General features: G+C 39.1%; 1 protein-coding gene across 8 annotated transcripts in view; it reads right to left on the bottom strand.

The window, feature by feature from the left end:
* Window positions 1-13,196: 13,196 nt before the first annotated feature.
* Window positions 13,197-23,559, bottom strand: part of PHACTR2 (phosphatase and actin regulator 2) — a gene marked incomplete at both ends in the record, with an annotated part of 197,920 nt that continues 187,557 nt past the window's right edge. For 4 of the 8 annotated variants that reach the window (XM_081141281.1, XM_081141277.1, XM_081141275.1 and 1 more), the window contains 2 exons: window positions 13,197-14,094; window positions 21,603-21,679. In XM_081141281.1, the coding sequence (XP_080997407.1) occupies window positions 14,079-14,094; window positions 21,603-21,679 (93 nt within the window). Of the gene's footprint in view, window positions 14,095-21,598; window positions 21,680-23,559 lie in introns of those variants that run through there. The other 4 variants (XM_081141274.1, XM_081141278.1, XM_081141276.1 and 1 more) reach the window with 1 other exon arrangement.

Here is a 23,559-nt window from a genome sequence, read left to right as displayed (position 1 = left end):
GGGCGTCGGGCACGTGCTGGGCTCCGGGCGGGGGTCGGGAGGGCGTCGGGCACGTGCTGGGCTCCGGGCGGGGGTCGGGCACGTGCCGGGCGCCGGGCGGGGGTCGGGCACGTGCTGGGCAGCGGGAACGGGTCGGGCACGTGCTGGGCGCAGGGAGGGCGTCGGGCACGTGCTGGGCTCCGGGCGGGGGTCGGGAGGGCGTCGGGCACATGCTGGGCTCCGGGCGGGGGTCGGGCACGTGCCGGGCGCAGGGCGGGGGTCGGGCACGTGCTGGGCTCCGGGCGGGGGTCGGGCACGTGCTGGGTGCCGCGAGGCTTTTCTGGGCAAAGGGGCGGGTGATGCGCTCGGTTTTACCGGCTACTTTTTCTCAAATGTGTTTCCCCTCCCCGGTTCCCGGAGTCTTTCCCATGTCTCAGTTATCTTGGACTGCATCTTTATGTCCTGTTACCATTATATATATATTTATGGGATTTTATTTTTGTATTACAGTGAAAATTATAGAAACAATTTAGATTAGCACCACAGAACTTGTCTTGAGAAAATACTTTGTAATAGAAATAACACACTTGTATGTGCCAGGCATTCATCATCATTAAGCTTCATGAGGGCAGGTTTAATTTTGGCTTGATCTGTTTTATTTACTACTTTGTCTATTCTCGGGGCCTAGAATAGTGCCGGGCGCATATACTCAATAAATACTATTTGTGTACGTGAGTTAATGTTCTGGTACTTTACCTGAATTATTTCATGCCTTCCTTACCACAACGCTATGAGAGAGGTGCTGTTATCTTCATTATTTTACAAACGCTAACACTCAGGCATGAGAAAGTTAAGTGATCTTCTCAAAGGCACACAACTAGTCAAATGGCAGAGCAGGGATTTAAACTCAAGCTTAACCACTTAACCACATTGCTTGCTTGTTTTTTCTTTTTTAGTAATATTCTGTTACTTTATATATATGTATGTCTAATACTAACACGAAACACACTGTGCTATGCACTTTGGATTCGTTCTGTCCTTCAGTTCCTTTGATAAGCCTGCGAAGTGCATGCAGGTAGATAACAGTAAACCAATCTGACGGATGCAGAGTCTGAGAAATGAAGTGGCTCCCTAAGGTCATGTAGTAAGTGGAAGAGCGCAGATGTGTAGCCCATCCGTGTAGTTCAGAAAGGCCACACTCCTTTTTGTTTATTTGTTTTGTTAATCGTCACCCAAGGATATTTTTCCATTGATTTTTTTAGAGAGAGTGGAAGGGAGGGAGGGGGGAGGAGAGAGAGAGAGAGAGAAACACTGATGTGACAAAGACACATCGATTGGTTGCCTCCCCCATTCGCACGACCTACCATACCAGGGCTGGGGATCGAACGTGCAACCAACCAGGGTATGTGCCCTTGACAGGAAATCAAACCTGAGATCCTTTGTTGCGCCGGGCAAAACTCTAACCACTGAGCACACTCACCAGGGGAAAAAGGCCACACTCTTAAGCATATGCTACACTGCCTCCCTAAGGCAGTCAGCCAGCAATTTTTGTCGATTCTGCCTCCTAAATATCCAAAGGCATCACTTCATTGCCCCTTTTATCAAATTTATCATTTTAAATACTCTAATCCAATCAGGCAATTTTTCTGTATGGAGCTTTCAATATCCACCCTCTGGCCTCAGGATAAAGTCCAAGCCCCTTTGCATGGCAGCCGAGACTATGTCATCTGACCTCTATCCATCAATACAGCATCGTGTCCCCTTATTCCCTGACATACCGCTCTGTGACCCAGCCCTATCAAACTGTCTGCAGTTCTCAAATGCACCGGAAAGACACAGTATAGTAAGGACTCAATCATTACGGTGTTCAAACACTTTCATACATTTACTCATTAGACTCCTACAAGGATTTAAGGATATTCACTATTTTTGTCCCTTTATTTTACAGATTAGAAATTGAGGAACAGAAAGTCAAGTGACTTTTGCCCAAGGCCATGAAGCCAACATTTGAATCCAGGTGTAGCTAGAGAATCACAACCCCCTTAACCATTGCAATGCACCCCATTTCAAAAAGCCGGCTTACAGGTGTCAGACACTGTTCTGGGTTCTGTATATATGTTAGCTCATTTAATACTTGTTGAATATAATATCTAACACAATGCGTTCATTAAAATGGTTATATACAAACTCTGGCTTGTCTTAACACAGTGTTATTTCCTACCATTAAAATGTTATTTCCTGCCATTCAAAACTGAAATATCATAGCAATGATAATAAATCCAAGCCATACTTCTACTCTTATTAGTATGCTCTAATTAATGGCATCTATTTCAAAATGATTAAACAGAATTTTCAGCTTAGTTTAGGCTTTGAAAATGTTATTTTTTTCATCTGAAATCAGCTTGCCTATTGAAATTGTGTTTATCAGCTTAGCTCAATTATATCCCATTCAGGGGAGGTTCTCCATCAGCATCACTCAAGGATCCCAAAGCATCAGGAAGCTAGTACCCTAAAGTGGAGAAAAGTTGCCAGACCCTGAAGCAGTAACTTTAGGAATTATAAATTACATGCTTGACAATATTAATAGAGCTTATGGAGGTACTTAATTTATAAAAAGGGGAGGTGCATCAGAATGGATGTAATAGGATGGTTACTGTAGCTCCGTTTGTAATAGAGAAGGTAACTGAAATTCCATTAGTAAGGGATTAATTGAAAAAAACAAAAAATATTTATACTGCATTCTACTGTGAAGCTGTTCTAAGGAAGAGGCAGGTCCATAGCAGCAGCCACTTATTAAGTTGGGAAAAAAGCAGGTTGCAGAACATCACAGTAGATGTCATTTTCTGTTAAAAAAATATAAATAGAAAAACATTTTACACAGAAATATCATAGTGCAAGCACAGAAAAATATCTGGTTGACTAAGCTGCCCACAGCAATTCTCTAGGATGAGCTGGATTGCAGGCAAGTTTCAATTTCTATTTAGATATTTCTTCATTGTTTACATGGTTGCAGTGACAATTTGAAGTATTACATTTGTATAAAAAAAAGTAAAGATACTTAAATACAAAAACCAAAGAGGGGACAGGTTAGATACTAATATAATCTACTTTAGTAAATATTGTTAAAGGATATTTTTAAAATTGTAAAATCATGAGTCATATGTATATTTATATGTATATAAAGCGAGCACATGTTCAAGATTTTATGTAATACATCATTAGGAGGGAACTGGTAAGATGTTTCAATTAGTTCAGAAGGCAATACAAAGAACAGAAACATCAATAGAGCAGGAATATTGAAAAAAATGTGCAAAAGGAGACAAAATTGGCTTCTTTCCCAGTTATCTAGGGAAGGCAGCTGAGCCTTCACTGGACAGAATGTATGTACTTGTCTAGAGACAAGAATTATTTTCATTACTGTCAACTTTCTATGAATTACAAAACTGTAGAAATTATAGCTCAAAGGCAAGGAAAGGTGCAAAGCCACATAAAGTCAGAATTTGGAGTGCTTATCTAAAAAGTGCATCACTTTTCACCGAAGCACAAATTTTTCCCTATAATATTGAATAACAACAGTAGTATGCCTGGTATGCTGCCTGGAATTAGCTTCTGGTGTTTATTTCACTCTCATTGTATAACCGGGGCAGGGGAGCTTCGTTTACTCACCTCAGTGTAGAATGGGAGTGATAATGTTATTAATACTTATCTCACAGGGTGTGTTGAATTAAATGAGAGATTGTGTTCCGTGCTTGCATTGTTGCCTCAGGATGGCCATCTCCCCAAACCAGGGCCTCCTCCAGCATCTGGGACTTGTCAGGAAACACATGCTTTGCCTCAAATCAGGTTCTCATCACGGGAATCTGTTAGCTTGCATCTTGGTCCAACTTTCAGCTTCCCAGGATCCCAATCCTTTTGTTTTCCCTCAATTCCTGGTGCCTTTCATGTTCTTTATATTACATGCTTAGATTCCTTTACTTGTTTCCAGCCCCTAGTAATTTGTATGTTCTTTAAAACCCTTTCTAACTACACAAACTCTTGAAATTGGTTGGCTTTCTGTTTACTGACTCCTGTTCTTAGAGTCAAAAGTACATTTCATTTGTGAATACTCTTTGGAAATATTAATCCAAATTAATTTTCTTTACCGTGCTTTTAAATTATAAAATGAATTTAGATTCTTCGGTATGTTTTGGTCACATTCATTTTAGCTTTAGGCTATAAAAAGCTCACAAATCACTATCAGTCCCCTTTCTTTTAAGTGACAAAGAAACAGATGAAAACTTCTTACAGATATGGGGTAGTTAGATCAGGCATGCGTTTAATTATAAATTTAACTCTATGTTTACAGAAAAGGGGAGACGACTATTACTACTATTGCGGGATTGCATTACTATTGAGTGATTCTGCCTGTCACTCCGTCAATGTGCACGTTACCGCCTTTCCCTCCATCACTCTTTGCTCTGCGCTTACAGTGTCAGCATCTCACAGTGCCGAGTGTAATTCTTATGCTTAAAGTAAGGTGTGCGTGTGTTTAAACACAATAGAGCACCTAAATGTAAACTAACTTCTTAATCTGTGGCTTAAGTAAAGAACCAACCAAACATTCCATTGATAAAGTTAAAAAAAAAAAAAGGCTATGTTGGGCTTATTGAGATAATTTGCCCTTATATTTGGGGCAACATAAGGTATTTTCAAATATAATTCTTCCTTTACAACTTAACCCCCTCCATAAGGTGCCACTCCATTTTATTTAAAATTAAGCTAACCAGTAAGACCCAGTTAAATTAAAAAATATGTATATCATCTGAAGCACTCAGAGGATCTGTAAATGAAGTAATTTTACGATTTAGAGACAAACTCAGGCAACAAAAGTATAGCTCATTCAATTTTCTTTGTAGTAATTTCTTCGCAGTCTGCAGCTACATTGTTAAGGAGTTTGCCCGTTGCCACAGCTTCCGTTGCAAGTGCTGATGGTTCTCAACGTCCTCTCAGTAGACGTTTTCTTCGACCTTCAGACTCATTCAGTGGACTGTTCTCATGCGGATGTCCCAACAGGCAGGCAATTGAAACAAGCTGAATTACATGTACAAAATTGAATATTTCCCCTCTCCACACCTTGTACCCACTTCTCCCCCTTTTGCCCCCCCCACTTCCATCTTATAACAACATTACCTCTGCTGTTTGCTATCTCAGCAAGTGGCATTACCATCCTCCACCTAGTTGCCCAAGCCAGACACGTGGGTATCGTCTTTAATAAGATATTTGTCTTATTTCCATGTGCAAAAATCACTTCAACTGTCCCTTGATTATGTTTCTTCATTCCAATAGTTAATACCTTGGTTGAGGCCATCACCCCCCAGCAAAATTATAGCAACAGTAATGGTCTCCACTATGGTGTCAGATGAGTACTAGGCTTATCAGGAGGGATCACTCCATAAGTTATATAAATGTTTGACCACTATGTGGTATACCTTAAACTAATATAATATTAAATGTCAACTGTGAATGAAAAAATTTTAAAAAAGTAATGGTCTTCGCACTTCCAATATTGCTTCTCCTAATCCAGTCTCTACATTGTGGCCAGAATAAATTAGGGGAAATCTGAGAATGTTATCTGGGTTTAAAATACTTAGGTGGGCCCCTCTTGTCTTAAGGATAAATTCCAATCTCCTTTAGAAGGTTTACAAGGACTTTCAAGGTTTAACCATTGTTAAGCTCTAGTTTTCCATGCCTTTAGTCACTTTCTTCACCTCATTTTTCATAATTGATTGTGCCATCCTGAGCACAATGATAGCGTTCTGGCCTCAGGGACAAAGAAGACTGGACATTTAAATAGAATTGGGACAAACCAAATTGGATGTCCTTTAAATGAGTTGGGTCAAGTCAGAAAGAATATAGAAAAAAATGCAATAGCTGGAGAAGACGTCTGAATCCTTCCTAGAAAGATGGGTGGGATGTTAATAGAATTCCAGTTGGAGGAAAAGATGTGAAAACAGTTGTAATGTTGGAAGAAGGCATAGTTGGAAGAGGGAACAATGAGTTTCACTTGATTTGGCCCAAGTGAGGAAGAAAAGGAGAGTCGTTTGGAGCTGTGGTCTGTGGTGAAACTGCAGAAGACCTTGAGGCTAGATTAAGTACCGGGGAGTTTTTCAGTGGGCAGAGGAGACTCACTGGAAAATTCTGAGTTGGAATAACATGCGAGTTGCCCGTCAGGAAGGATAATGTGGTGGCAGGGTGAAGATGAACTGGTTGGGGAAGACTCGGAGAGGCACCTACCAGGACTTCAGGGGTAACTGGGGACGGAACTGAAGACATGACAAACTTTGGGGGGAAAGATGGTGGACACTTAAGTGTGAACTGCTGAGTGTGCCCACCTGAACTAGTAGGGGCAAATTTTCCCCAACGTCAAGTGCTGTTTACTCCAGATTGTCTCACATGGGCCAACCAAAGTCAAAAGTCCATCCAGGAACAAAGTCTTGGTCAATAAGTATGGAAAATGCCAATTCTCTCCTCCCTAGGATATTTGTCTAATTATAAAAAGCACATGCCAGGTTTTTTTCTCCTTAAAATCTCTAGAAATGGTACCCTTCTTAAGCAAAGGAGCAGGAAACGTCACATGAACTTTAGGTTATTAGCCTTTCTCTAGAAGTTTGTCTGTTCACGATAGCGACCATGTTTTAAAGGGCAGAGTTCAGAACTAAACTGAGCAGCACTTGTCCTGCCCGTGGACGGCAGAGCAGGAGCAGCATCTCCGCGTAGCTGTCGGAGCTGAGGTCCCGTGACGCGCTTCATTCAATCGCAATAAATGCTACACCACCGAACACTGTCCATTTCTTACCTCCATTGGGTTCTAGAAAGTAACGTTTCAATGTAATTTTTAATAGCATACTTGGGGCCAGCTTTTCAAAGGTACTTTTTAATTTTTTGGTCCTAATCTTCTCATCATATGTCATAAGTCGAGAATAATGGTACACAGATTGCTTTTCAATACCCCCTCTACCTCTGTTCTTGCCCTGGAGTTGAGGGAGCATAAGTTACCATTTGTTACCCCTGTTGAAAAATATGAAAAGTATACTCCAACTCTTTTTCTGGTCAAAATATGTTCCCAACCTTTTTCCTTGCTTATAATACATTAAATAGTAAGCATAATGAGGAAGTTTTATTTATTTTCTATATTATAAACTCTAAAGGGACTACCTTTTATTTTTATACATAATAGTGTCAAGAAAAACATCAATATCAAATATCCTCAGATATAAAAAGACAGCAAGTTTAAAAAATACACTGTAAGTTGCTGTTTAAAGCAGTAATTCTTAGATATTTTAAATAAAAAATACAAATCACAAGGCCTTCTATAAAAATTTTTTCAGTTAGGTGGAGCTGAAATAACAGGCAATTAGAAAGGCCGTCTTATTCTTGCTTGACAGGTGAGAACTCTGCACACTTTTAATTTGAAAAGACTGAGCACTGTCTGAATACAACAGAAATTGGAACAAAGTAGAGCTGGGGATTTCCCAACGATTTTATTGAGGTAACTTTTCCCAATTTTATACATATATGCATTTTTATATACTTAAGAAAGCTAAACAATGTTCTAAGGCACTTGGAATTGTGCACAGCAAGGTATCCTATAATATAATACAACTAAATAGAGCATAACTTTGCTTTTTAAATAACACAAACACCAGTACAGAATAAAAAAGATAATACATAGTCTTTCTTTCAGGTTACAATAGTAGAATACATATACATATGTGTGTATACTTGGAGATATTTATACCCACATACTATAATACAGTACAGATCAAGAACAACAGCAACAAAAAAGAGAAACTGTCATGTTAATTGGTGTACAGTTCCAGTTATTTACACTCATAGATAGTACACCTGTGCAACATGTAGGATCAGATCACTCACTGGAAATCAGGAGTCAGTCAGTCAGTCTGATAGTGGTCACAGCTTCCCACCCATATCACTTTAACCAAAGCTTCAAATAGTCAAAGAACGACTATGTCCTTTATTTTAAAATGACTGTCACATAGACAAAAAAAAAAAAAAAAAAAAAAAAAGTTTTTGGTAGGTACTAAATCTGGTGAAGTCGGTTCAGAATGTTGTGAACACATTGGCACATTTCTAAGCCACAGAATATTTAAAAATATATAAAAAATATTAGTGCCTATATTTTAAGTCATGAAAGTGGTTTGACCCTAGATTCATGCAGATTGTTTTTGAACCCTTGTTAGCATTGCAATGGCGACTTCTCCTTGTGGAGGCTCCCTAAGCGATGTAATGGTATAGTCAAACTATAACAGAAGCATCCAGTAAGGGAAAAGCACCCCAACCCCCGAAATTGGCAAGTGGCACAAATATTATTGGCATTTTACATACCATAAAATTGACCTGAGGGTGGAGTGGCATTCTGCCTCATTTAGTCCCTTCAACTTATTCTAAAAAAAAAAAATACTGGTATTTAACAAGGTACAAATTCTTAAGCACCAACTAAAAGTTCACAATATAACCACCTTTATCGACTCTGAGTTGCTCTTTCTCAAAAAAGATTTTTAGAAATTTGAATATTTAAAGAAATTATAGTGGCTAAATTAATTCCATTCTATTAGCTACAATTCATCCAAATCTATTCAAGACACATTTACCATTCAGGTTTGGTCATAAAAAGCAACAAAGAGAATAAGTACATTTAGGTATTGGTAGTGCAGTGTAATGTTTCACCTAGGTAAAACTCATCCTGTTTCGGGCACGATCGCCACTGAAGTATAAACAATGTAGATGCAATCCACGTTTCCTTCGTAAGTCAATGTTCACAAATTTTGGAAAAGTTGAACCACATGACTACATGTGCACAGGGGGAATGTGAACACCTGCATGTGGATTGAATACTTCTTTAACAGGATAAACAGGCGATTGTTTTGGAATTCATGGGATGCAGCTTCCCAGGTAACATCTCATGGTGAAGCTCAGAGACCACAGGTTTTGTTTACGTGGACTGTCAGCCACCATGTTCGTGGTTAGGCCATGCAAGGGTCCTCGTGACATCAACAAGGGTTATGGGCAACAGCATAGTTCTGAAGTAAAACTGGTCAAAAAATGAGCAAGTCTGCTTCATGTGAAATCTCTCCGTTAAGTCCATCCAGGGACCACCCAGGTGAAGATGCCCCTGAGAACTGCCAGGCCTGCCCAGTAACGTCCTCCCCAAAGAACTGGCAAATGAAAGCTGAATCGAAGCAGAAGGTTTGAGAAATGAAGGGAGATGAAACCATTCAGGATCCAAAGAAATGCAAGGCAGTCGAGACAACGTTTAGGGACAGAAACTTCTTCCTGTGTGCCCTAAATTGTAGTAGACAGTGGTATTCAAGGGAGGGACAACCACTGTCCTAGGGGGTGATCTGACCACGGGGGAAAGCTTTGTACGTTTGGTTTTTACAGTGACTGAGCATGCTACTGGCATTTAGTCAGCAGGGGTCTGGGATAGCATACAGCTTACAAGGTGTGAGGCACTGCTGTGCAAGCTCCAAATGCCAACAGCACCCCCACTGAGAAACACTGACCCAGGGTGCTTTGCTCATATGCACAGCTATGCTAGCAACACTAGCAAAATGACTGTGTGTGTGTGTGTGTGTGTGTACAGCAAATCCTAGCATAGCTCAAAATGACCCTTGCCTGTAGGGTTGGCTTTCAGCAGGAATAACTGCCATAGGAGTCTCCTTTTAGTGTGTGCCAGAAACCTTACAGTATATACAATGGGATTTGTTAATTTGGGATGACACTGTCTTTGAAAAAGCTTAAGTGGACTATGTTTCTGTTGTTTTCTAGAAATACTAATGGTGGTGCACATTTCCATACAAAGCTAAAGCTTAATGATTACCAAAAAAGTGAGAATGGTTTGAAACTATTCTACCTTTGTTCCCACCACCCTTTGGTCACTGCCAAATTATAGCAGAGCCCCATGGTACTCTTTGAAACTTGGGTTTGAATTATCTGGAGAGGTGCTTTTTCTCAGAAAGATGGTCCTGTGAATCTGATGGTTACTTTTCCCCTCTAGGATATATTTCAGTACTGGAAGTTCATTCTGCTTTGTCAAATAAAACAAAGTGATACAGCCAACCCACAGTAGAGAGCAAATACTCAGTAGTGGAAGATGAACTATTTCAAGAGGCCAAGAGAGAACTTTGTAATGAATTGCATCTAAGGTTCCTTAGTGTTCACAGCACACTCTAATGATGTGAAGAAATCCATTTTTGTTTCAAAATACATACTTTTACTAGTAAGGTTAGGCTTAAAAATATGACTGAAATTTAGGAATGCTCGAGCTACCATACTGATGAAATGACATAAATTTATATGTCATGTACGAATTTGATTCCCTCTCACCTGTTCTGAAAGAGATTTCTCACTGTGAAATGTGCTGCTGAGACCACTTAAAAAATATTAACACTGAAGAAAATGTTGAGCAAGAAAGAAAGAGAGAAAAGAAATCCTTCCTGTTTAAATGTGGGCATACTACTAGGCGGTAGACAAGGTTGCCCTTTTCTATTGTGAAGATAGTACAATTTTTGAAAGTTGTGTCTGTCTCACTCCATTAAGTATAAATGCAATGCCTGTTATGTGTTAAAATGTGGTACTTATCAGGATAGGCGTGTTAATGAAGACTTTTCTCTCTTATAAGTGCAAGCTACTGTATTTTTTTTAAAGTGCCAGCGCAGCACTGAATTAACTGCAGCATGTAAAACCTGAATTATGGGTGTGAAGAGCTTACCTCTCATTTTCAATATTGGATCATTTTTGAAGGGCGTATTCAATGCCTCTGCTTCCTTAAACAGATCTTCACTTAAATTTCAGAACTTTCTACTTACAGAATATATTTACTAACAACAGAAAAAGATTAAGTGAAAAATCACTGTGCTAATAAAGGATATAAAAATGAAACCAGAAAGTCAGTTTTTCTGGGTAAATCAAAGAGAGAGACGAGTTTGTCTTTTCCTGTATGTAAAACAGTTATTGAAATACCCAAAATGGTTCTCTGAATATTATAGATTTAATGTAAATAATTTAAGGAATTAACACAAGGGTGAACTATTTGACCATAAAAATGCAAGACATTTCACATACACAGGAAACCATCAGGCAGGGTCGCCTTAAATTAATGCTGCTCACCAGAGGTCTAATTTGTCAGACTGATTGGTCATGGCCACGAAAATGCTGATAAGCCCAGGGAGTCTTCTTACTACCTCAATGTCAATGTTCCTTTTCTCCATGTTAAGAATAATGGAAATGGCCACTTACAGTCTGTCTAGTTCTTTCCTACCTGGGACCATCCTGGAGATGGGTTTTTTGGGGACTCAGGAAAACCCACACACTTCCTCTACATCAGCCTAATGTCGTGGTTTAAATAGGGAAAAAGATTCACACACACACTTATTTTCTTGCTAGAACTATAGCTTATGGGTTGGATTGTAGAACTGCTGAAATTGCAGAAATGCTCTGGCAGAGGCATCAATATATGGGGGGGCGGGGTTCACAAGACCTCTGGGTGGGCTGTCGGGGTGGATATGCAGTGTTTCTGCATTTTAGTTAGCTATTAAAATAGAGCCTATTCTGCACAGTATAGCTTACTTCACAATCTTTTGATTCTTTCCACAGCTTTTTATTTAAAGAATCAATCTAAGAAGTAACTGGTGGTTCCAATTCTTATATATTGGACTAGCAGCGGTTAGTTTTTTTGACTTTTAAATTTGTGTTGTTTAAACTTTTCTCTAAGCACGTAAATCAGTATGGAGAAAAAAAGTGAGTAGGTTCCTCAATCTGACCTATCATACAAGAAAATATATCGAGGCACCAGATTCTCATTTTTGTCTGGGTGCACCTCAGAGTAGGAATAAAAAAATTGCATTACATGCACCACTAGAGGGGAAAGAACTGTTCCTTTTATCAGCTAAATAGGGACTTTCTATGACATGTATATTGAGTGACAAAATAGTGATGTCTTATAGTTATCGTTTTTATGGAGGTGAGGCTTTGTGATTTGTTCAAAAATCCTAAGTATAGATAATTAAAGTAACATTACATTCCTTGGTACTTTTCCCAAGACAATAAACTAATAATACAATAATGTAAGGAAGAGGGTGACTTCAGCCAAAAATTAGGACATAGGTAATGTTATGTCTATGGCTGGATTGAAACCCTATGAAATGGACTAAACCTCAGCCAGAGAAAGACACCCAGGCATCAGAAACATTTTCCAGAGCAAAACTATGTCTTACCCTGTTAGTGAAATGATAGCAGTGCAGAAATCTATGTTTGTTTCATTAATGCACGTGGCTAGTGTGGCAAGAGGTGCAACAGTGCTGGTCACTCTTCTTAGTTATAAATGGTCCTGTTTTTTTTGTAATAGACTAATTGGGGCCAAATATTTTTACTTTTAAGCAAAATCATCTAATTTCAAGTGGTTTTTTAAAATATCAATAAATGGCAGGATCCAAATTTATCTACCAGATGAAATGTTTGCTTTTTGGTTGAAATTGAAAATTACAGTCTTCCACATTATGAACCAGAATCATTTCAGAAAATTCTTGTCCAAGCTCTGAGAATAAAATGAAGTCTATTTAGGTCTTGTCTTATTATACAAATCATGTGTTTTTAATAAAAGGGGCACAAAACAATTGTGAAAAACAATTAAGTGCAAGGTAGTATTTACATGTGGTCGTATGTGTCTGGGCGCAGAAGCCATGCTGTGCCTGTGACTCCATGGAAAATGCAAGATGACAACAGAGGGTTTATTAATGTAAACAATACAGACTGTAGGCGCAGAGGGACACCTTCCATAATTTTAAAGTCACCTATTTTTTTTGCAGTGAAAGTCAATGTTATATTTATGGATGCAATCTGCACACTCATAAAACACAAAATGAGATTCTCCTCACTCTCGACTTAGCAACAATTTTCTGTGTTCCTTTATGTCTTTGGGTGAGTATTTCTTTGATCCCTGTGCTTTATCTTTTTAATAGCAGCGATCCAACTGAATGCAGCACTGGAAATAAGTAGTCCTTTGCAGTCCCGCTCAAAGCTAACTGCTGGCAGAACACTTGCATTTTGCTTAAGTTTTAATTTTGGATTCAGATTTTTTTTAAAAAAGATGTGATTGTCGATATTATCTTCCTTATATCAAGTATGGTTGTTTCCACCTTGGAGATAATCAAGCGAGGGAAAGACCAAAAGATTTATTTCTAAAGCTTGCTACAGATGAATAGGGTCACATCCTGTGTGACTTCATTCCCAGTCTTGTTATCCTTCTAGAAGGTTGGTCATTAGGAAAAGAGTATAAAAAAAGTGAAGTGTGTATAGTTATGCTACTTAAAGCATGCAACAGAATTTGGGTAAGCATGCTTGCTAAGAGTACATAAAAGCCTCTTGCATTTAAGAAAAAGATGCATGAAAACACTCAGACTTATTTGTGGCAATTGGATTCACTGGCACAACATAAAATAACGGTACTATACTGTACCAACATAATGGTGAAAGAATATTCTTCTAGGATCAGGTCTGTAAGAATCCACAGCGGGTGATTAGATCCCCCAATCCCTTAATAAGTTCTCAGCTATCAAAAGCCTACTTCAAAAATACATTTAAGCTTCAATTTTCTCTTTTTCATTAACATAATGAAAAATTTCTCTTTCTGTTTTTCAACCCCCACCCCTTGCCAGTGCCCAGCCATTCCATTCTCCACTTTTTTAAAACCCGCACTTTAAAATTTGGCTTTCTGGTAATAGGGAGCCAGCGATTGTCTTCTGCTCATCTTCTTTGATTAAAACCCCTGATGAAGAACAACTCATGTAACCATTGTGTCCCTTACCATCAATACATATGCTGAACAGCAGGGTCACTATACCTGTCCCTTTGCTTGTTGGCCACATGTGGGCTGTACAGGCGGGGAGCACTTTCTATGCGCTTCCACTTTCCACACGCTTCCTTCACCACAAGGTACACGGAAACACACACAATCAAATCCCAGTGCAATATCAGGTGTTCGGGGAGCCAGGCTTCCCCCAAAGATGATCAGTCTATTTTCCAAAGGGTCTCGCACCTCATTACGGACGATGGAACCTGAAATAAGAAAATGGAATCACTGAGTCTATGGTACAGAAGCAGAGTCTGCATTCAGTGAGCTGAATAAGGAACGGGAATGTCTGTAGTTAGAGGTGGCTCCAGACATCCCCCAATGAATCACTGTTATAAATTACGGTCGTAACAGAACACTGCTACACACGTTCGGTTGGAATGCTGGGCAGCCCTGCACAGAAGACGCCGGTTATATCATCCAGGATGCAGAGCGATCAAGAAACAAAACACCACTAGCCTCGTGGATCATGCTCTAACCTTTATTGAGCAAAAGGAGATGTTTCATAAGGGTTTTGGTTACCCCCGGATTGTGGTTATACAAGGAAAACATCAACAAACAGGGACTATTTCATTAACTTCATCCCCTCATCACCTCCCGTGCAGGACTCCAAATCTACTTTCTACACCTGAATTTCCAAATGCCTGTTGGGAATTTCCCTCCAAACATTCTATAGGCAGCATACTAAGCATGTGCACAGCGGCACAGATTATCTTTTCTTTTAAACCTGCCCTTGTACTTTCTAACTCATTAAACATTCTACCTTTTAAAATCCTTTTAGTCTAAAACCTCATGCTGGCAACTCAGATCTCTGGGCCCTACACAAACTTCTTGCAATGACTAGAAAAGCACGTCCAGCAATGTCCCTGGGTTTGAAACAAGAGCATCACTCCCTCCGTGCAGGAAACACAGCCCTGTCCATACCACACGGAGGGGGGAGCCTGGGGTCCCTGTCGATACAGACAAATACACTGTCCCTGCAGCGTGTCTATACCACGAGCTACCAAAGGTCCCTCCCTGTTAGGTCCAGCTTTTCCAGGAATTACAGACTCATGTAACTTAGCATTTATTTTAGGCCTCTCCTTATTTGCTGGGCTTCATACACCAAACACCCCACAGTGTCTTAATCTTCATTTGGTCCTGGATTCAAAGGCCAAGTTTGGGGAAACATGACATGAGGAGCTTTCTCTTCCCATCAGTAATGTCTGTGGGATGAAGTAGGTAAATAAAAATTTGGGAAGGGTAACAAGGTGAGTAGTCAGTGGACCAGGAGAGATTTAGAGCCTTCCAAAGCCCAGCATTTTTCCTGGAAAGTATCCTGTAAAAACATTTCTAAAATTTGGCAGGATACTATAAGGTTGACACTGTAAGGTTTTTTGTTTTTTCCGCAGACACAATTTGCCCATGGGTCCCATTAGAGAGTGAGTCCCACAGTCTGGGTTGCATGGAAGATCACAGGCCATCAGCATAGCTTCAAGGGCTGGCTAAGAAGGGAAGGTGACCAGCTAATGTGTGATCGCAATAATATGCTCACAAAGCCCAGGGTCAGAAATGTGGGCTCTCTTCATATGGGCTGAAAGGTCTGGTAAAAAAACCAAAACAACTCACATATTTTCCCACACTATCCAATCAGAAAAGGGCATTTACACTGTGTTTAAATTAAGCATCTTATCTTCAAACTAAGCTCTAAAATTTTATGCTAGAGGTACTGAAATGCAAAGCTTTCTTAAGTTAGTTACTATTCAGTGGTTTGCATCCATTTTGACACATAAGAAGTTCAGCTTTGCCTCCTGAGAAGTTCGCCTACCTGGCAGAATGACAGTTTTGGCTCTAGGCTTCAAGCCGATGGAGCAATAAATACATCTACTGTGCCCTAAGGATACTTAAGTTTTCCTGACTGCTCTTTTTTTTCCAGAACTTTCCAGAGATTCAAATTTGAAATTATCTATATTTTATCTTCTTCTTAAAATTGCAATACATTTTTCTTATTTCCATACTGTTGAGAGGGAGTAAACTGGCGGAAAAGCTATTTTTAAATCATGGAATTCAGGAAAAAAATAATTCTTTTCCATAAAAAAATAATTTGTTTCCATATGGTTCCTTCATAATCTATTTTTTAAAATGTACTCCTGTATATTCGTTCATAAAATATAAAATATAAAATCACTCACAAATGTAAAATATGAACTTTCCTATGCTTCCTATTTGTGATATACAGAAATCCTGAATAATTCATTTCCCCTTTATTTAAGAGCGTTTACTTGTCCCGGCCCACACACTTATGTTAAACAAATGAGGAGGTTCTCCTAAACCACAGCTCCTTGCTTTGCCCGAGAAAACAGACCACAGGTTGGGTGGGATTTTATTACTTCGAAAGCTGAGCCATGATTTCAGCTCTGGTGGTCATAGCAGCATTTTGCAACCCTTTTAAGTTTCTGTTCAGGTAGCAAGTAAATGGCGCGCCCATGAAAGAAAGCGCCACTGCAGAAGCACCCTTCTCCTTCCTCGGGGCAGGATTCTTAATTAAGCTGAAAGAGGGGTTTATTTTATCTGTAAACACACCTAAGATAGTGATACCACAAGATGGCACAGAATGAGATAATTAAACACACACGCACACTCAACATAACCACATCAAGAAAATTTGAAAAGTAGAGAAATGAAAAAAAAAAAATATCCCTACTCTTAAACCAGTAAGAGTTTTTTATATCATTTCCTAATTTTTTTCTATGCATCTGAATTTTAAATAGAACATACCACTGCTGTATGTACATTTAGTTAGTATCCTGATTTTTCCACTTTATATTATGCCAACGATCCCTCAAGGCTCGTTTTCATTCTCAGAGCATCAATTCAATGGTTTCATAATATCCCTTAATGGAAATACTACATTGCACACTCTAAAATTGTTCCTATTTACAAGATTCAAAGTTTTTAAAAAAAATAATACTCTCTTGATTATAAATCTGATACACATTGAAACTTAAAAAAATTGGAAAGCAGAACTTTCAGAAGAAAAATATGATTATCCCTAATCTTAACACTCAGTTGTAACCATTTTAAAATTTAGTTTTTAAATAAAATTTGACCTTTCATACAATTTGCCTTTATGGTTTCGAGAATTATTTTAAATGGTAGAAATTCCATTTACTATGGAAAGGGAAGTGGCTTTCCTTTGCCATGGAGATCTCCTTCCAGAACGCAATGGCTCTGCAAATGGTCTTGGGAATTGGAACAGTGGTGTGGGAGGACAGCTGCTGCTGGGAGAAGATACAGGAGGTGGCCGGGTAAGCAGCAAGTGTTCTAAGGGACAAGGTTAGGGCTTGGTACCTAACAGGCCACAGAATAAATTCTCAGAGGGCCCACTAGTCCTCACACTTGTTACATGCCCCTAGGGTGCATTCCAATTCCAGACAGCTACCTGTAAATACTGGGAGAAACTTGGGGAATTGGGTGAAAGAGGGGATCACTACAATTCTTCCCCCCTACAGATCAAGCATGTCCCAGAATGTATTCATGATGGGGGTTTCCAAGGTGTCTTCTTGGTATACCAATAGCAAGAGTGTCACATGATGACTACTCAAGAAAAGTCATCGTGCTGAAATTCTCATTTACAAAAAGAGTAGGGAATAGATCCTTTATTTAAATTTTTTTTTTTTCCTGATTAGGGAATAAATTCTGATGTTTCACAAATTCAAAAGGTTCAAAGAGTAGTGAAAAGAATCCCTCCCATGCCAGCACCTAGTCACTCAATTCCCCTTCCCAGAGACAACCAATGTCATCAGCTTTTTGCGTCTCTCTCCACAGATACAGAAGCAAAAAAACACAAAAAACCCCACAAGGCTACATATGGGAACGGGTCCTTCCAGTGTTGACCGATACATCACTGTGTGGGAGATTATCTCCAGATAACGAGGGGCCCGGGCAGAGGGAACAGGGCCGCCTCAACCCTTTTAACACCCCCAAATGCCCCGGGAGTTAATAGATTTACGTTTTACAGGAAAAGTTTAATTGATGTAAGGAGATAATGTCTGACACTAATAAGAAGAGCTAATAAGTGAGCTGCCCCGTATCCAGGTGGCACTGGAGAGGCTGGGTAATGATCGACAGCGTGTTTATTCCCTCTGAGGGTGGCTGGCACTAAGAACACCGCAATCTTCTACATGAGCAATTTTCTAAATGTAAAACATTATCGTATATTTGGATTATTTGGATTAGACACAGCAGTGTTTACCAAAACTTGTTCCTCCTGAAAGAAACACTGAAAACAATTTGATAATCATACACAGGATTTTTGTAAGTCTCAGAGCCAAAATGTTTCTGTACTGAAAGGCAAGTCTGATAATGTAATATAAATGAATGGAAAAACAGCAGATCTCTGCTTTACTGCCAAGTTTTTAAGAATACTTAAGCAAGGCATATTCATCTTAGTGATATGAATATTTAATTTTTTTTCTTATCAGGAAAGACATTTGAAAGAGTGTTAATCAATATTGTTTTTGAAAAACTTTTAAAGCTTATCCTCAATATCAGCTGTTATCCTCCAAAAAGTCTGTAATTTTCTTTTGAAATACAGCTCAACCTTATTTACATCCATTAATATTTACTTAAACAATGAAGATATTAATAGACTATTTATGGAACACAACAAGCATACTCTAAGTTTCTATAGATGAGTAAATACAGAAAAATAGCCAACAGAATTTTCAAGGTGAGAAAATACCCTACCAGATATAAAAATATACTACGAACCTATTCTAATGAAACAGTAAGACACAGCGCAAGGCTAGACAATAGAGCACACTAAAGAATCTGAAAACTGACCCACGTGTACATTAAAGGAAGAATTTCACATTGAGGGGGAAAGGAGTGGCAGTGGGAGAACTGACTACTGATTTAGAACAAAGTTAAGTGTTTACTCTCTTGAATCACACACTCAAAGAAAAGCACAATGGATGAAAGATCTAAGTGTAAAAAAAAAAGGCATGTATAAAATTAAAGTAATACTTTCATAATCTTGACCTTCCTCCATAGGACACAAAACAATGAATTAAAAAACGACAATACAGACAAATTTAAGTATGCAAACATTTAAACAAAGGACCATAAAAAAGTTAAAACGCTAGCAGTAAACTGGGGAAAGTATTGTGACATGCAGTTAAGGACGGGTATCCACAATATTTGAATTTTTACTAATCCATAAGGAAAAGACAAACAACCCAAAAGAAAATTGGTCAAGACAAATCAAAGAATAAAAAATAACTGGTTAATAAAGGTATGAAAAGATGTTCAACTGTACAGAAATCAGTGAACTAGGATATTAATGTTCATCCTTTATTTTTTTTATTTTTTATTTTTTTAAAAAATATACCTTTATTGATTTCAGAGAGAAGAAAGGGGAGAGAGAGAGAGAGAGAGAGAGAGAGAGAGACAGAAACATCAATGATGAGAGAGTCATTGATCGAGCCCACAACCTGGGCATGTGCCCTGACCGGGAATCAAACCCTGATCGCCTGGATCCTAGGTCAATGCTCAACCACTGAGCCACGCCTGGCCCGCCAATGTTCACTGTTTAGACTATAGACCCCCCTCTCCCCCATCATCACCCCCAAAGCTGATAAAGGTGAACAGACCAGGTATGCTTCACAAACTGTAGGTCCCAGAATAGTGTCTTCCAAAGCATAAAAAATATATACCCAGCGACCTAGCAAATCCACTTCTGTGACTAATACATAAATACCGGTGTGTGTGCACAAAGACATATTTATAAAGAAAGTCAAGGCAACATTGTTTCACTAACGAAAAACTAAAAATTCCATAAACATCAACCAAACGGTCCAATAATTTACAGCATATAATCTATGAAATACCAGAGTCATTCAGATGAATGAGGTCTATACTAATATGGAAAGATTTTCTAGATGCTGTTTTGTGTGTGACTGAGAAGGTGCACATATATGCAGATGTATACACACACACACACATTTGTAAGTGCACAGAAAAAATGTCTAGAAGGATCTACACCAAACTTTCACCAGTGGTTACCGGTGAGAATGGGAATGAAACTGGGGAAAGGGTGAAGGGGGTTTTCATTTTTACTTGATACATTTTCATACTGTTTGAATGCTTATTTAGACTCTATTATTTGTTTTCACTAAAAATACACATATAAAAAAGAAATGACCTTTACATTCCCATGCATCCTATTTTCTTTTTACTTGTTTATAGTGCACAACAGAAGAGAAAGACCTTCTTTTGGGTATAAATGCTTACTTTTCATAAAATGAGGACTTCCACAGAAAGGCATTTTAAATTTTTAATTATTTTTTATTGTCATTTATTCTTTATATAATGCCATCAAATGAAATGAGAGGTCCAATTACTACAATTTCTAGGAGAAATACGGAGAAGTAAAATTATCCTGAATGACAAAGACTGGGTTGATGCAGTCACTACGTTCAGGGGCCAGGTCTCAACGACAAAAACATGCCACCTTCCCAGTTGCCTGGCGGTCCCAGCCAGCTCGAAGTCACCATAAATATCCAGCCACCTTATTATGATCAATTTTACTAGAGAAGTATGACCACAGGTGTCAGATATTAGCATGAACTTCTCCTGACTCTAGAAGTAGGAGGGAGAAAAAGAGAGGACTCTCAGGTCTGGCTTGATATTGGCATGGGATGGGTCTATGTGTAGATTATGATAGGACGAAGCCTTCAAACTGAGAAAAGCCCTATACACTCAGGATGTCTGAAAGCCCTACATGCATTCACACACACACACACACACAAATAATAAATAAATCAACATGACATTGGAGAAAACAAAACAAGAAACATCACTAGGAGAAAGGGGAGTTTCTTCTGCACACCAGACCTTACTATAGGAGCAACAGGCTCCATGCACTGCAGGGAAGAGGTTTGCTATTAAATCTACTTCTATCATGTGACATGCTCCCGAGCAGGGACACCACCGTCAACAAGGGCCTCTGCAGAAGCAGTGGCACCCTGATGTACGGCTGCCCTCCAGAGGCTGTTTCTAGCCTAGGGGGTCAGTACATGTTCTCCAGATAGAAGTCTTCATTTAATCATGTCTTGGTATATATTTAACAATTCAATTTTTAAGTTTTGATTGGCATGCAAATTTTTAGGAACACACCTGTTATATAAAGCAAAGTATGTAGATAGAAACATATAGAACACCTGTGAATTGTGGGGTCAGACACGATCACTCAGGGATTATAAAACTGAAGGTGCTGGGAGGAAAAATGGTAGGATTATAGTGAGCTTCTGTGGCACCAGTAAAAATTGGATTGCTATTTTAAGTGACAGACTCTGAAAACTGAGTTTCTCTCCTCTCTAAGTATGTCTACTGTGAGTCCAAAGCAGACACATATGTGCCCACACCAGCTCCCACCAGCATCTGTTCTGGGCATAAAACTTTAACTGAGTCTCTTCAAAAGCAGAGGAAACGATACTGGAGCTTGTCTTAGGCCCAGAAAATAAAGCTAAAAAGAAACCAAAATGTAGCCCTTTAGAATGACTCAAACTTCTCTGAAAGAAAACCTTAATTTTAGAAATGTTCATTAGATGGTATTATGTTAAACTGTGTTTTTTGTGTTTTTTTAAAAATTTAATTGTGGTAAAATCCACATAACATAAAATTTACCATGTTAAACCTTTTTAATATGCTAAAGTGAATTTTGTCTACCTACCTTGTAAACTGTCGACTCTCTTCGTGAACTTCCATTTCTGTGCTTTTAAATTCATTTAGTTCTTTCCTTATTGCTGCCTAAATAGGAAAAAATAAAGATATACAGAATTGTTACTTAGGTCGCATTTCCTCGGCATGTACTGCATCAACTAAGCAGATCTGCTAAGGAATGTCCTCAAGAAAGGGATTCCTAATTCCTACCAGGTAAAGGTGCGAGAGACGCTCAAGTCTGTCAGGTCGAAAAGCTGAAATGCTCATTGTTAACATCAGTGATCTATTAACAATAGTGGCTGGATCATGGATGGTTTTCACTTTGTGTTTATCTTTATAGCCTAATTTTTCTACAAATAGTTTCCTCATGTAAATTTAAAAATACTAATAAAAACAGCACCAAAATCTCTTTGAAAAATGGACACTTCAGCCAAAACATAGGATGACGTTACAAACCAGAGAGAGTAAGTTTACCGGCAGATAAGGAAAACTACGAGGCGGGAAAATGATGACTATTAGAAAAGGGAAGTGACAGAAGAAAACCCTGAGGCCTCTCTCTGGCTTTCTCCTGTCGCTGTCACTCTGCAATCTACAAGTTTTTCTCCCAACGCCCCTTTCAATGTGGTATTTAAATCCTGTTGTCTCAGCTTGCCTTTTCTCCTCTCAAATATATTCCTCAGCCCCTATAGGTTCTATCGGGAGCCTGTGGCTGGGAAGCGATTGCAGGGATGGTTTTTTTCTTTGAAAAGCAATTCTTGCTACTGATTTTTGGAAGAGATGAAGTAAGCAGAAAGATTTGTGGGCCTGGGTCCCCTGTGACAAGAGTATACATCTTGCTGTACAAGTGAGGTAGACTGTGAGGATACTTTGTTTTAATCACTATAAACCTTGGTACCTGGAACTGAAATAGTCGAGCTGTTCCATACTAATCGCCAATTAACATCTATCAAAAAGTCTTCCTTAAAAGGAGGTATTTTAACATGGATAGTGGCATAAAATCCTGTCTCTATGTTCATTTAAAATTTCCCCTTTGAACATTCAAGTTTCGGTGGAGGAAGTGGAAAGTAGTCCACTCGGAGTCAGAAGTCATGGGTTCTAATCTAGTCTTACCTACGCCTTCAATAGCAGTGTGACCCTTAGTGAGTTACTTTGCTCCAAATCTGTTTTCTCATCTGGAAAATGGGGATAAGAATACCTCACAATATTATGAGAATCAATTAAGAGCATATTTGAAAGTGCTTTGTACACTGTAAATATTCAATAAAATGTCATTACCGTGATACTTTCAAAAAATGAATTACATTTTAGTTTGTGATTGTGACTACTAATCCTCTCATTTTCATGTATAGAGAGTCTACTATGTGCAAGAAGATAATGTCACTCAAGGAGCCTTGGAAACAAGGCAAAATCCTCATTCTCAATGGTAGGTTGGCTATGATCTAAGAGTCTGGCAAAAATCAATTAAAACACTCTTTGAGAATCAACCGGGATGTGGAATCTACAAAAAGAGTACTGTATGGTTTATATTTAATTGTAAATTGTGTGTTACCCATTCTTTATATTAGTAACACAACTCACTTATGACCATATACGTAGACAGCCAACTCAAGACACATCCCACATGCTCATCTGCACTGTGACCTTGCCATTCCCTCATCAAGAGGTGGAGTCTACCTCTCCAGCCTTGGACCTCAGTGAGACCTATAACTGCTTTGAACAACAGAACACGGCAGAGGTGAGGCTGTGCCAGTTCAGGATGTAGCCCTTAACTGGCCTACCAACTTCTGCTTCCTTCTTCTTGCAAGCCAGCTGCCATGTAAAAAAAATGTGCCCACCCTCAGGAAACCACACTGCGAGGAACCCAAGGCTCAAGCAGAGGCTCCAGAGATGCCCGGTGGATACAGAGAGAGAGCAAGGAGCAATAAGGCAAAGATGTGCTAGTGAAGAAGCTATCCCAGAAGTGGACT

This window comes from Miniopterus schreibersii (assembly GCF_964146895.1).
Source record: "Miniopterus schreibersii genome assembly, chromosome: 6".
In the NCBI taxonomy this organism is placed as follows: domain Eukaryota; kingdom Metazoa; phylum Chordata; class Mammalia; order Chiroptera; family Miniopteridae; genus Miniopterus; species Miniopterus schreibersii.
This window is presented reverse-complemented; position numbering and strand designations above follow the sequence as displayed.